Genomic DNA, 15930 nt, shown 5'->3' with positions numbered 1-15930 from the left:
AAAGAGAAAAGAAGGACTGACAAAGAAAAGATGAGAGATATGCAAATAAAGAGAAAAGGAAGATAAAAAAAGAAGATAGAAAGCAAAGAAGAGCAAACTATGAAAGAGACAAAAAGGAGGAGAAAATAAGAGGACAAGAAAGGAAGAGAAATATGGAAAAGGGGAAAAACAGGAAATAGAAAGAGGCTGAAGAGAGTTGGGAGAGAAGATGAGACGGGTAAGGAAAGTAAATGAAAAGCAACAGAAGAGATGAGGGTAAGACAGCAATAATAAATTCCTCACACTACACTCACCTACAAAAAAAAAATCCCTCATGAAAATGGAGTGATTGCATTGTTCTTTTTTGTCTATTTTTTTTTTCAATAAGAAAACAGTTTGCGATGGAACAAAGATAAATACACACGAATTTTCTATCTGTAATATTAACCGTTCTATTTCTTTAGTTTAACTTATTTTCACTTCTTCTTTTAGAACCAGTTTTCAGGAATAGCCAAACTATTCAGGTTAACTTTTTTCAATAGAAGTTGATGAAATCTATAAAAGCTTCAGAAAACTAGTTGCAAAAATAGCAGTTGTTGTGAATTCTTTGCCTTCAAGAGGAAACGCTGTATTGAATCAGCAAGATACTTCATTATATTTGCCTTAAAATTACCCAATTAGAGTAACCAGAGAGAAATAAAATTGCTGCATCCACTAGGTAGTTAGTTGATAAGCGGTTCGAATTCCTTTAAAAGTGTTATTATTAGATTCTTTAAATTTTTAACAGCGACAGTAAATCAAATTCGTTATGTTATCAAGTAAGTCAGAAGGCAAATACATACTTCACATGGAAACAATAGATTCACATACCCACTTATATATATCCATCTTTCTTCCTTCGCTACTCTTGGGAGGGTCGTTGGGATAAAGTTCTTAGGCACCTCCTCTATAGGGTCCGATCAGAAGCGTAGCTGTCTTTTCGTTCGACGTCACTTCGTCAAACGTCTTTTCACCCACGTCTTTTTGTCCGATGATTTTTTTTGTCCAACAACTTTTTGTCCAATTTTAAATAAACTCTTTAGAAAACAATGTGAGATATCTCTAATGATATATTCACAGAACTATAACGAGCCTTGTTATAGGATTGTTATTATCGTTCTTATTCCTTCTCTGTTAACAGTTTTACTTTCTCTTTTTCATTCTCTCTTTGAGTATGGTGCTGTTTATAGAGAGTGTTGTAAATTTAGTGTACACATTTTTAATCTACCCATCCCGAAATGACAAAGTTCATAGTATCGACCAAAATAACAAAAGAATAGTAGTTGATGAAAGTGATTAGAGGAAGACGTGGCAAAACGCCCCCCTCCTTGGAAAAGTTCGATATTTACGTCAAAAATGCACTCATCTTATTACAGATAGAAATTGCTATGGGCATAGAGAATAGCCATTCTTATGTTTCTGTGTAGTATGATTAATTGGAATAAAATCTTGCATAGATATATGCAAAAGAAATTTTTATCAGACATGGTCCGTTTTGCCCCATAAAATTGTTTATTACATTTTGCCATATTCAAATGCATACTCATGTGTATTGTCCTGGAATACATCTTTTATTTATAAAAAAAAAAACTGAAAATGACATAAATGAAAGTAAACTATGATCATGAGAAATACTGTTTCCTACTCTCAGTTTGCAGACCCATCCCACACTTGAAGGTTCATGGTTTTCTTTTTCTAAAGACACAGAAATAGTGCTCGATGTGACTGGTCAGCAAGGTAGCTGATTAGGGGATACAAAGTTCATACAAAGTTCCCAAATTAATGTAACGTCATCAATTTCAACCCCAGCTCACTTTTCATGTGGCCATTCCCTGCACAGCTGACATTCAATCCAATTTTCTGTCGGGGTTCTTGATAAAGTTCGTCACAGAAATAGCAATGGAATTCCTTGTCTGTTGTTCTTGATGTGCAGGCTAGTGTCTTCAGCATACTTCCAGTGGTCTTGGGTTTGCGAGCATTTCTCCTTGCTGTTGGTTTAGTTGTTTTTTTCAAGGCTTTAGCTGAGAAAGAGAGAGAGAGAGAGTCTTTAAAAGGTGAACTGATGAGGCACTCTGAAGTTTGAGTGCTTCTTTTTTCTTGCTGTAGCCCGAGTTCGTGGAACAGGTGACAGGGAAACAACACAGATTCTTTGTTGTGGGGAATTGTGTTGGCTTACCTCTGTATCTTCTTGACTCTTGCATTCATCTGCACCTTTGACCGATGGATCATAAGACTGGGGAGGTGCAGGATCTACTTGTGGCTGTTCCTGTGATGGTGTTGGACTTCCTTTAGAATCAGCAATTTCAGTGACTTCTGCCAAAATGAAATCGACATCATCAAACACATCCAGATTGTATGGCCAGACCCCAGTGCAACGAAATCCATTGCAGGCGTTCTGAACTGTTGGAGGCTCGTATGAAGGCCTGCCCCAAAAGGCAGTAACTTTGAAGTCATCTCTTCGCTGACCTGGGTGATTGATGATCCACTTATCAACTTCCTGGTTTTGACGGGCACAAAAAAGGTCCTGTCTAAGGGCTGAAGCTTGTGGCTGGTATGAAGTGGAATTGATACCATGACTACGCCATGCTTGCGAGCAAGCTCAATTGCATCCAAGTTAATGTGGATGTTGTGATTGTCCAAAAGAGGAGCACTTTTCTCTCAACAGATGGATTTATATGATTATGAAATTACATAGCCGCTTAGAAAATGTTTCCTGATCAATCCATCCATTTTCGCCTCCACAAGCAACTGAACCTTCTGGTACTCTATGAAGCAGTTGGTTGGCTATGTGCTTCCTCTTGAAGATAAATTCAGGCGGTATAAAATGCCCGGTGACGCCCATTGCACACACAGATCTTTCCATGAATTCTATTGATTGCCAGAGAGTACGAGTAGAAAAGGTTACCTTGAACTCAACACCAAATGAGTCTTGCTTATATGTTACATAATCCCGCATTATCTATCTTTCCAGTTCATGATTGGTGATCTATCCTACTCTAAAGAGTACAGAACTGAGTTACCCATTCGTAGCTCCTTGTCTATGCGTTGTTTCCTCACTGCACATCGTACATTCAAACCCACACTCTGTGGTCCCTATCCTAACTCTAAGGAGATTAAACACGAGAGTTTTTTTTTAATGTATAAAATGGAATAAATGACTGATTCGATAAGTTGATTGAATGTTTATTCTTTAGACAAACATGGTTCAAAATGTGGGAAATTTTGATTATGGACTGTTGCTGCTGCCACCTACACTTGCTTCTGGAGTAAGAGGAGAGAGTGAAGATTCCCTTCAAGGGGAGAAATCCACTTCAGGGTTTATAAGTCATTATTAATAGGTTTTTTTATTCTTTTGAGTGAGAGTATATTAAATATTTCCATATAATTATTTTAAAATTTCTTTTTAGATGTCCTAGTAATAGATATCGCCATTTCGACTTTATTATGGGCTTCTCAGTACAACATAACTTGATATCATGAAATTAGTTGGTCTATAGTCATTTAAAACCTTTAGATATTATATACGATCAATTTTTTTTTTGTTACTCTCTTAACAGTGGAGAAAAGGTACAACTGATTAACATAATACAAAATTCTGAAGGCGATAAGTATATAGTTGGAAATAAATAATCTTGAATGGAAGCTGCAGTAAAATTTAATAAAGAAGAGGCCGCTGTGTATTACTTATATTACTGTGGTTTCGTTTTGACTAAGACCTTATGAATGAAGTTTGGTTGGTGGAAACTGTACAGAAGCGAGTTGAGTGAATGTGTGTGTGTGTGTATATTTATATTTACTGGTGTAAAAGTCGGTACTGTACCAAAAAGCATAACATATTGATTTTATAAAAACAGAACGATAAAGTAAGTACCAGATTGTGTAAGTTCTAGGGTCATTATGATTGGTGGCGAGCTGGCAGAATCGTTAGCACGCCGGACAAAATGCATTTCGTCCGTCTTTGTAATCGACTTACCCCTCCCCTAAAATTGCTGGTCTTGTGCCAATGTTTGAAATCATTATGAGAGCAGTGTCCTACCACGACAGAGTTCAATGATTGAAACCAGTTAGAGAATAGAGGAATAATGAATTGGTAAGTGATTTCATGTTTAGTAGTCGTTCGTAATCTTTCTGGTTCCTTCAGGGAGCGCACACACACAAACTTTCTAATGCTGATTCTTCATTAGCACAAATTATCATTGTCAGCACACATTTTTATTTAGTTCTGGTGTGACTGGGTTGGTCGAAGAAAACAAACTGCACGTCCCTTTAGTTTTCATACTGTATCTTCTCAGATTAGTGCTTTTAACACGTTTCGTAAACATGCCATCATCTGATGGGCAAATATTAATAGATACGTAATTGCTGTCGACACTCTGTTATTCATTAGAAACTTTGGGATATTGTTGCTTTTGGTTGGGTTAAAAGATAGGTTTGGGGACAACTAGGAGAAATAGGAGAAATTAGGGTAGAAATGAGAAAGGGAAGCAGTGAAGGGAAGGATGAAAAAGAAGGGTCGAGAAAGAAAGAAAAAAAAAGTAAAGAGGAGAAAAAATGGAAAAACATAAGAAAGGAAAACAGTCAAGAGAGAAAAGTAGAAAAAGGTAGAGGAGGAAAGAAGAAAATAGAAGGATGGTAATATAGATAAGGGAAATGAAGAGGAAATGAAAACAGAGAAGGAAGAAAGCAAAGAAAAAGTACAAGAACGAATGTGAATTAGATGTCGGCCATTTAATCAAGTGAAATGTCCAATGCTACGAAATCCTTAAAACACGTATAGTAAATAGAGTAATTTTTTTCTTTTTCATGGAAGAGAATATTTAGATCCAATAAACTGTCCATCTCCTTTAATCAGACGCAATGTGTGTGTGCGCCGGCGCCTCACGTGATCGAGCACTAGGTTCTTGTTTCCTTTCTCCATCCAGCAGGCAAATCTCAATTCGCTGAGATTTTTTTTACCGCACGCTATTTATTTAGTACGCCAACGCTAACATGAATTATCTGAATTCAAGACAATGGCCGACTTGAGATAAAATAAGTACCTGTTGAACACTGTGATCGATGTAATCGACTTAGCCACTCCCCGAAAGTACTGGCCTTGTGTCAAATTTGAAGTAATAATAATAATGGTCTCAAATTTTGCCACAAGGGCAGCCATTTGAGAGTTACGAAGTTTTTGCGTACGACATTCCGTACATTTACCACCTTCATAAATTTACTAAATACGTAGCTTTTGATGTTTGCAAACAAGTGGGGCAGCCGTCTGTTGAGTGTTGGAACGGTGTTGCGTTTCGGTTGTGATTTTGGCTTTTGAAAATTCGTACATTGCCATAAAGCCAGCTATAAAAAAGGGATAAAGAAATTAGGATGAATGTTTTTTTTTGTTTGGGCAATAAAGCTATAGAATTTATGTCTTACTCTCACAAGGTTATTCAGTTGGTTATCTTCATATTTATCTCGTCTGAAATCATAAGCTATATGCGTTGTTCAGAATATATGGTCGTGTATTCAAGCCAAGCCTATCGCCAGACTTTGGTGGCTGAGGGCACTTCAGAATATTCTGGGTGAGCACTAGTTTGTAGTAATGCTAAAATTGAGTTTCGAAATGTGTATCACTGTAAATCTGAGGGTGCACCATTGAATAGTAAAGGAGCAGTACCGTCCAGTGCTCCTTCTTAGCGACGGGCATGATGCGAACACGCGCACCACAAACACACTTGAGATAGATGAGAGAGAGAGAGAGAGAGAGAGAGAGAGTGAGTTAAGTGATGAATGGCACTTATCAAACTGAGATTTGAGAAATCATTGTTAGTTGACTATTTCGATCCATCGGGCATTGTCAGTCACACACGAGCTTATGTTTCCAGAAGCTGGAACCAGTGTCACATCTTGAATGACTTGTTTGCAGGCTGACATACTTAAAACGCCTTTAATTTGTGATGAACAGGTGCTGGTTGGTATACAATCCAACAAATTCTTCCTTAAAAAAAGAAAATCCACATTTGAAAACGTAGGGATCTGAAGGGGATACTTTCGAAAAAAAAAAGTTGGAGAGACTATCCGACACGTTCGCACGCATACATACACACACACAAACACGCACGCGAACGTGTTGGACAGTCTCTTCAACTTATATATACATTTTACTTGTTTCAATTATTAGTCTGCGACCGTGCTGAGGCACCACCTCGAAGAGTTTGTAAAGCTTGGTACTTATTCTATTGGTTTGCTTTGCCGAACCGTTAAGTTACAGGGACGTAAACACACCAACAGTGGTTGTCAAGCAGTGCTGGGAGACGTACATAGACACTAAGACACCACACACACAAACACGCACGCGAACGTGTTGGACAGTCTCTTCAACTTATATATACATTTTACTTGTTTCAATTATTAGTCTGCGACCGTGCTGAGGCACCACCTCGAAGAGTTTGTAAAGCTTGGTACTTATTCTATTGGTTTGCTTTGCCGAACCGTTAAGTTACAGGGACGTAAACACACCAACAGTGGTTGTCAAGCAGTGCTGGGAGACGTACATAGACACTAAGACACACACACACACACACACACACACACACACACACGACAGGCTTCTTTCAGTTTCCGCCTACCAAATCCACACTCAATACTATAATAGAAGACACTTGCTCAAAGTGTTACGCAGTAGGACTGAACCCGGAACTGTGTAGGGAAGCAAATTTATTACCATAGAGCCACTTGAAGGCTGAAGAAGGCGCAAGTAGGGAGTGAGGATTGCAATGACTGGTGAAAATCTGGGTTTAAAGATAGGGTGAGGGAAAGCAGCGATAAATGAGTAGGACAGTGAGGGTAGGGATAAGGAGTGGGAGATAATCATAGTGTATGAAGAGAAAATGCAAGGAAGAAACAGATGCAGTTTAGAAGAGATGTAATTTGGTTTCTTGGGGTAGAGTGTGGAAAAGTTTCATTGTTACACGTGGGTGGAACATAACGCTTCTAGCACTCAATTTCGCTGACGTGGGCAGGTCTTCTCTAGAACCTCATATCGCCAGACATCTCGGCCCATTCTCATTTCCTCCGTGAGCCCTAACATCCTGAGTTCAGTCTTCACCACTTCATCCCATGTCTTCCTGGGTCTCCCTCTTCTACATGTACCATCCACTTTCAGTGACGGGCACTTCTTTATACAGCTGTCTTTACTCATACGCATTACCTGTTCAAACCAACGCATTCTCCTCTCCTGCGTGCCACATTTAATTCCTCTTATGCCCAACTTATCTCTTAACACAGTTGCGCTTTGTCGTTCATGGACACTGATATTGCACATCTAACGGAGTATATTACCTTCATTCCTCTCCAGTCTACGCTTGTCCTCTGCATTCAGAGCCCATGTCTCACTATTATGGAATACAGCCGTTCGTACACAAGCAACATACAATCTATCTTTCACACTGAGAGAGAGAGAGAGAGAGAGAGAGAGAGAGAGAGAGAGAGAGAGAGAGAGAGAGAGAGAGAGAGAGAGAGAGAGTCCATTTGTTGTCAACAGAGGTAGTAGCTCTCTGAACTTCCCCTATCCTATTCTTAGTCTCGAAACAATAATTTCAGAGCATCCACCACCGCTACTAACTTGGTTACCCAAGTAGCAGAAACTATCTACTACCTCAAGCGTGCCCCATGGGCATTTGAGAAAGTCTAAGTCCCACATGCTCTTAGTGCTGCCACAAACGAAAGCGATCTCATCTGTTAATCTACCTGTGATTCTACTGCATCTCTTATACGTTTATAGCTTACATTGGGTGTATGAAACGTCGCATTTTTAATTACTTATTTTAGTAATTCAAAAACTCAATTATGTATAACTTGCATTTGATTTTGACTCTTTTTCTTTTCCAACAATATTGAAATACAAAATTCGCATCCACAGGCCTCATGAAAGTGATAACAACCAAACTATGTTGAGGGATTTTCTCGTATGGGCCACTCTGCTGCAGAAGCACTACGGAAAATCAAGCGGGCCAATGGTTTTGTTGACATCAGAACTGTTCAGAGATGGTTCCAAAGCTCCCGTTCAGGAGATGATAACCTTGGAAAGAAACCAAGGGATAGGCCAAAATCAGTTATTCGGCATGATGGATTAAATACTTTGGTTGAACAAAGTCCCTAACCCTAAACACTAACCCAAACCTACCATTGCACCTTAAAAAGTTAGTGGTCACTGTATGGTGGTCTGCGAAGGGAGTTATTCATTATTTTTGCTACAAGGAAAAACGGTAACAGCAACATCGTATTGCCAGGAAATTGATTGTGTGCATGAGAATTTGAAAAAGAAGCAACCCAGACTAGTGAATAGAGATGGCCCAATTTTGCACCACGACAATGCACGACCTCACTCACACTCTTCAAACTACGGCCCAAAAGATGAAAGCCTGAATTATGAGATTTTGCAACATCCTCCCTATTCCCCTGATATCTCTCCTACTGATTATCAATTATTTAAGCATTTTGAGCTTTTCATAAGCAATAAAAGATTCTTAAGTAGAGAAGAGGTAATTGAAGCATTTATCAGTTTATCACAGCAACAGATGAATATTTTTTTAAAGATGGAAGAGAGAAACGTTGGGTAAACGTCATAAATGACGTTCTTGGCTTTAAGAATCTCGCGAAAGGCCTAGTTGAAGGCCCAACCTTCCCAGTTCTTTTACGAAGCTTAGAAAAGCTGAAGGACCGCTGCAATAAGTGTAAATCTGAGAGGGGAATATATTGAATAAAATCATAATTAACTGATTCTCCTGTCTTTTCCTTTCACCCAAAGCCATGAACTTTTCAGCACCCACTCGTATAGATGCAGCACACACACACACACACACACACACACACACACACACACACACACACACACACACACACACTTACACACACACACGTGCGCACACACTCATATACATATGTATATATACATACGTGCGAATGCTTTGTAAGTGGTGGTGCGGAAGTATTTTGAACGGTGTTGGAAGTTCATAGCTTATGCTTACTCGAGTCTACTGCACTTGTTATCATATTGATTTCTTACATAGAAATATAAATCCTGCGATTAAAAAAGAAAGAAGAGGAAATGGTAATAGGTGACATTCATACTTTCGTCAAGAACATTAACGAAGAGTAATTCAGGTGACAATGGCTATAGACAGAAAACGAAACTAAAGTGTGGTCTGAGCTCGCCAGGCGCTCGTGTCATTTCTTCGAGCGCTTGCCTTATCACATATGATAAACTATAATGAATAGATGTTTACTTCTTGGCAAAGCTGAAGTAACTCATCACGAATTAAAGTGATTCGACAACAAATACATGTAAATATGCAAGCCGCTTACAAACGACTACATAGGTTTTCTCTTAATCTCCTCCTTTCATCATCTCTGATTTCATTCTCCCACCTTCTTTCGTCTTTCTCTTCTTTCTCTTTCAAATCGTCCTGCTATAAACCAGCCACCGGCTAAAGTCTTTCTTTTTTCTTCTTCTTTTTTTTTTTTTCATCAATGTTTTACTGAAGGGCAGCTATTTCAATCTGTTGCAGCAGTCTTCCACTGATGTGGATTGTTAAAGTACAAAAATAGAACAAATTACTCAAATATTATATGCAAACATAAACACATAAACACACGTGCATGCTTGGAAACGTACGTAAACCTGAGACATATTCATATATGCACACGCTTCTATCGCATTGTAAACTATATGTAAACACACGTGTGCATTCACTAACACACACCCACACTAACACACAGTTTCTATCTTTAACCCTCACACTCACATAACTCTGGTATTTACGCGTGTATATTTGCATATACCTCTTTAAACATATATATATATATCTTTGCGTGTATTCACACAAGACATGTCAAGAAGAGAGAACAATACAAAAAAAGTGTTTAGGCTACACAACTGCTTAGTAATTAACAAGCGTAAATCGACCATGGAGGTCCTTTGTTGAGAAAAAATTACCAATAAGTTTACCAGTCGGTGGGTTAAGCATGTGAGAATTCCTGTAGACTCAGCGGAATCTTTACCTGACCTCGAAGAGAAAACGGTTCTCGTTGACAACTTATCCGTGATTTTTATTACTTTTTATTTTCATAAGTTGTTTCCGAGAGAAAAGAATCACACACACAACCCTACCTCCACTAGCAAAAGCACCTTATCTGTCTGTCTGTCTGTCTGTCTCTCTCTCTCTCTCTCTCTCTCTCTCTCTCTCTCTCTCTCTCTCTCTCTCTCTTCATATTCTCCCCGCCTCCTTTTATTGTTTTTCTTTCTCGTTTATAGAAAATTATTAAAAATTAAAATTTAAATCCGATGAAAAGGAAGCGAAAAAAATAAAACAAACTCTAACAATTATGACGATTAAAAAAAATAATGAGACCTTTGGATTTTTACTGAACTTTTACTTCGACTAATTAAAAGTTAGGATAAAAGAAAAATTGGAATTTAACTGCAACAATGCCTGTCCGAAGAGGCAGAAGGACAGCCGGTAATAGGTTTCTGGATACTATAATAAACCGAGTTGAAGGATCCGGTGAGTACAAAGGGGAATTTTGTTGTTACAGTCAGTGTGTTTTTGGTGACGGGAGAGAAAAGTATTGTTGTTTTTTTTTTTTTCTTTTTTACGAGTGTGTTTACTGTGTATCGAGTTTCAATACTCATGCATGCAAGTTAGTGTATGAGTATATATTTACATATAAGGACATATATATGAAATAAATATATGTATGCGCACATGAAGTAATTGTTAGATGTGTGTGTGTGTGTGTGTGTGTTTGACACTGTATAATTGTCTGATCAATATGTATGTACGTGCGATGAAAATCATGGGAGCATTATAGCATGTGCTCTATCGGAGCATATTTATTGTAATCTGCGGCCCACCTGGGACTTATACACTGCGCGATGATAATAAAAAAAAAAAATTATGATTGAGTTCAAAAATCATCTTACACTTTATTATGATACCTGATTAATATTGGTTTCAAATTTTGGCACTAGGCCAGCAAGTTCGGGGGAGTGGTTAGGGAGAAGTCGATTACATCGACCCTCCGTGATCGACTGGTACTTATTTTATCGCCCTCGAAAGGATGGAAGACAAAGTAAACCTTGGCGGAATTTGAATACATGATTCACATTAGTGACACGCATAAAGCGGCGAGCTGGCAGAATCATTTGCACGTCGGGCAAAATGCTTAGCGGTCATTTTGCCTTTCTTTGCATTCTGCGTTCAAATTCTGCCGAGGTCATTTTGCCTTTCGGGGCCGATAAAATAAGTACCAGTGGAGCACTGGTGTCGATGTAATCGACTTACTCCTTCCCTTGAAATAATTAACTACATAAAGGTATCGAATCCTTTATATTACTTCCATCTAAATATTTTAATGATATACATATATCATATTGCTTCGAATCTTCTGTAGATTTTCTTAGCACAAACTCAGATTGCAGTGTAAGTTATTAATATCCGTGTAATGGAAAAACGCATCTTCCTTCTAAACTAAATGTGAAGTTTGTCACCCTTTAAGGAAGGGGAAGGAAAAATATAGGCCTCTATTTTGTTGTCATTTGTCACATTTTCTAGCAAAACTCTCCTCCTTGTGGTGTGTTTGGAAGTTAACTTTCACGTCAAAAATACAAACGCGTTTTCTATCCTAGACACGTGTATCTTTCATGAAACTCAAGCCGAATCACTGTGATACTGAGTGACAAAACTGGACCTTTGAATTACAAATGAGAGAGAGAGAGAATTGATCTAGTATTGGTATTTTACTTGCTGACTCGAATGGATTAAAGTTTAAGTTGATCTCAATGGGAATTTGATCTCAGAAAGACAGAATCATCACTGCAAAATATTCTCTCCCACGATCTAAGTTACCCTACCAATTCGTTGCGATTATTTTCTCGGTTTGAACTTCGGGTCACCCCTCTATGTAGTCGGATCATGAAGGAGTCTAAGTTAATCCTTCTTTAGTAATGAATTTGGATAGGGTATAAGTAGACTGGAGATAAATTACCGACACTTCGGTTGGCCGCACTCGATAACAACATCAATTCAGATAAATGCATACTAACTACGCACCCGCACACACACACACACACACACACACACACACACACACACACACACACACACACACACACACACACACACACACACACACACACACACACACACACACACACACACACACACACACACACACACACACACACACACACACACACACACACACACACACACACACACACACACACACTGTGTGTGTGTGTAAAAGTGTATTGTATGTATAATACGTAATATGAAATTTATTATATGCACCTGACTGTAGAATGAAAACTGGATGATGTCTAACACGCATCCTGTGTCTTTATTGCACCCATCAGATATTCGCATTATTTGAAATGATGGCTTTTTGGATTCCTTTAATTCACATTCGTGACAATAATGCCCCTTCGTCATCCTCCTATTAACAACACTTATTAGAATTCGTAGTGAAAGTTACATTTTTTAAACCAAATTACAGAAACATTCCGAGTGTCACTTATCTCTTCCAAAATTCCTCTACAGTTCTCTTATATAATTTAGTACACCATGCCAGTAATAATTTTTTATGCTGCTTGATTCTATGGAAGTGCTACTTTATTTAACCCTTTAATCCATCATTTTAAAACCATTGCTAAACCAGTTATTAAGAAAAAAACTGTTGCTGTTATTTTCTCTTGAAAGGATTAACAACATAAAGCTTAAATCAAAGAATTGATTTTTTTTTTAATGTCGAAGTACCGGCTGAAGAGTTATTAGTTGCGTTTTGTCACCATTGCTGTTTGATGTCCAAAGCAAATAAGCTTGCTTTTTAGTGATTTAGTCCATTATTTCTAAAGAGGCAGCATCTAAATCCAATTTTATCTACAATTCGGCGATATGAAAAATAGTGTTGGGTGGGACAGTCATGTTGACGAATGTTGAATTCAAATGGACAGGGCCCTTCGCTAAACTGGCTCATTTTGCTTTTCACTTTCGAAGTTGGGACATGAGCTTGCGAACTTTGTTAAATAATGACGAATGAAAAGTAAAATACAAATAATGATTGGTAAAATCGCATTTTTCAGAAAGAAATTGTACGTTCCTTGAATTCGGAGAGAAATACTTGTTTAACTAGTCTGTGGAAACATCCATATGATAATTTATTCTTAAATGTATTCGCACACAAATCTGTCTGTCTGTCTGTCTGTCCTTCCTTCCTTCCTTTCGGTTTGTACGAAACATTGAGAAATTTGAAAATAAGTTTCTAAACTGCACAAATATAAATGGACAGAATTATCTACAGGAACCGAACAACCAGTCTTATACATACATACATACATACATACATGTATATGATGCTATGATGTATATATGATATATATGTATGATATATATATTCAAAATGTAACTGCGTGTGTACCGTTGGCGATTTTTTTAACCTCCGTCTTCCCTTCTTTGGATCTTTCCTTTTCCTATGTTTCTGACGAAGAGCTCCGCTCGAAACGTTAAACCCTCCTTCTTTCCTTTTTCCTGAGCGTCCAATAATACTATACTTGTTCCACGTCCTCGCGTTGTTGTGTTTTCATGTTTGGATTAACTATATATATATATAATTCAACAGTTGTTGATATCAATAATATATTTTATATAGTGCAATCATTATCTGGTATAAAACTGAATGCGTTGGGTAAAGGGAACAGCCCAGCCAAGTGTGAAATTCGGAGTAGACCGTGAACTTTGAAATGTATAATATACGACATCTCTACAGATATGCCCCTACGCAGCCCATCTCATTCACCTTTACCACTCTGTCACTTCCTTTCTCACTAACATTTGACATTAATCCCTCCTTCCTTTTTTATCCGTTACTTACTTCCTATCCCTATTGTATACTGTTAATCTCTACTAATTCACTATCACAGCTATAAATCTGTTATTGTAATCATATTTAGCTGATGTTGGCATATCTCTTATAAACACCATACACTAACTTTTATTCCTCTTTATGTCGTGGTAGCCCCTTTAAGTCTTGCAAGATCCAAAGTTACCTCACTGGTGCTGGTGCCACGAAAAACGCACCCAGTATAAACTATAAAGTTCCTGGCATTAAAACAGGCATCATGTATGTATGTATGTATGTATGTATGTATGTATGTATGTATGTATGTATGTATGTATGTATACTCTTTACTTGTTTCAGTCATTTGACTGCGGCCATGCTGGAGCACCGCCTTTAGTCGAGAAAATCGACCCAGGGACTATTCTTTGTAAGCCCAGTACTTATTCTATCGGTCTCTTTTGCCGAACCGCTAAGTGACGGGGACGTAAACACACCAGCATCGGTTGTCAAGCAATGCTAGGGGGACAAACACAGACACACAAACATATATACATACACACATATACGACAGGTCTCTTTCAGTTTCCGTCTACCAAATCCACTCACAAGGCATTGGTCGGCCCGGGGCTATAGCAGAAGACACTTGCCCATGATTCCACGCAGTGGGACTGAACCCGGAACCATGTGGCTGGTAAGCAAGCTACTTACCACACAGCCACTCCTGCGATTGTATGCATGCAGTTGAAAAGCGGTTAAGAATCTATACAAATCAAAATTTATAGTTAAAAAGTAAAGGTGTAAAACGTACGAAAGTATGTTCAAAGACTGCTCCATGCTTATTCCATTGAGTGACCTTTACAAAATATATCCGGTTTCAATCTGTATGTCCTTCCCTACCTTCAGTGTTCTGCTTGGTTTATAACCAGAAAGGATTGGCGAAAGTATTAATTTTCTAGGTCGTTTAATTTTTCTCAACCGATCAGTGGGTCAATTAAGTAAATCTCACTAATACAATTCCTGTGTAATATAATATTTAACTTGGCCCGTGCGGTAAGAAGCTTGCTCCCGAACCACATGGTTCCGGGTTCGCTCCAACTACGTGGCACCTTGGGCAGGTGCCTTCTACTATAGCCTCGAGCTGACCAAGGCCTTTTGAGTGGATTTGGTAGATGGAAACTGTGTATGTATTTGTCCACCCCCATTGCTTGACAACCGATGTTGGTGTGTTTACATCCCCGTAACTTAGCGGTTCGGTCAAAGAACCGATCGAATGAGTACTAGGAAAAGTAAAAGAAAAAAGGAAAAGTGTGTTTACACACACACACACACCACACACACACACACACACACACACACATGGCAGAAATAAATAGACGCCATTATAATTACTAAAATTTATTTAAATCTGAAATTATACATTAAATTTATTTATTAATTGTTATAATATAAATATTCGATACTTAGTAGACGTGCCCTTTGTATTTTTCAATGCAAGGACTCTATTGGGCATGTTACTGGTCTGATGACGAATATTCTCTTGCGGAATTTCTTGCCTAGTTTCATGCAGTAATCTCAAAAGATTTGGCTTTGAAGATGCTTTCTTGTTCTTTTTATGAAGCATCCTGTCCATTATGTCCCAGAGGTGTTCAATAGGGTTCATATGTGGTGACTAGCTTGGACATGGAAGCCTTTTAATGTCATTCTCATCCAACAGATATTTGATCATTTTAGCTTAAATCATTTCACCACTGGAGAAGATTGGAAGGAGTCCTTTCTGCAATATGGACACATATTTATCTGAGTTTATGTTTCCCCCACACTCCACCAAGTCTAATGAACCATTGCTACCCAGACCACAGAATAGCTGCTGTGTTTCATTGTTGGCTGCAAACTTTTCACATCAAATTCTTGATCACAGAGTCTCCAGACACACACTTGACCACTGTCAAAAAATACAGCAAATCTAGACTCATCAGCGAATATAAGAGTTTCCTAAAATGCTAGTAGCTTCTTCACCATCTCACTGGCCCAATC

The 15930-nt window shown here is 38.2% G+C and overlaps 1 protein-coding gene across 1 annotated transcript in view; it reads left to right on the top strand.

Annotated features, from left to right (window-relative positions):
• The first annotated feature begins 10335 nt into the window (after window positions 1-10335).
• LOC115222810 (potassium voltage-gated channel subfamily H member 8-like) overlaps window positions 10336-15930 on the top strand; it is a 196530-nt gene continuing 190935 nt past the window's right edge. The window contains exon 1 of the mRNA XM_036512066.1: window positions 10336-10562. Coding sequence (XP_036367959.1) covers window positions 10487-10562 — 76 coding nt within the window. The 5' untranslated portion in view covers window positions 10336-10486. The remainder of the gene's footprint in view (window positions 10563-15930) is intronic.

The sequence above is a fragment of the Octopus sinensis genome, linkage group LG21 (genome assembly GCF_006345805.1).
Source record: "Octopus sinensis linkage group LG21, ASM634580v1, whole genome shotgun sequence".
Classification (NCBI taxonomy): Eukaryota; Metazoa; Mollusca; class Cephalopoda; order Octopoda; family Octopodidae; genus Octopus; species Octopus sinensis.
The sequence above is the reverse complement of the archived record's forward strand: the minus strand, read 5'-3'. Positions and strand labels throughout refer to the sequence as shown.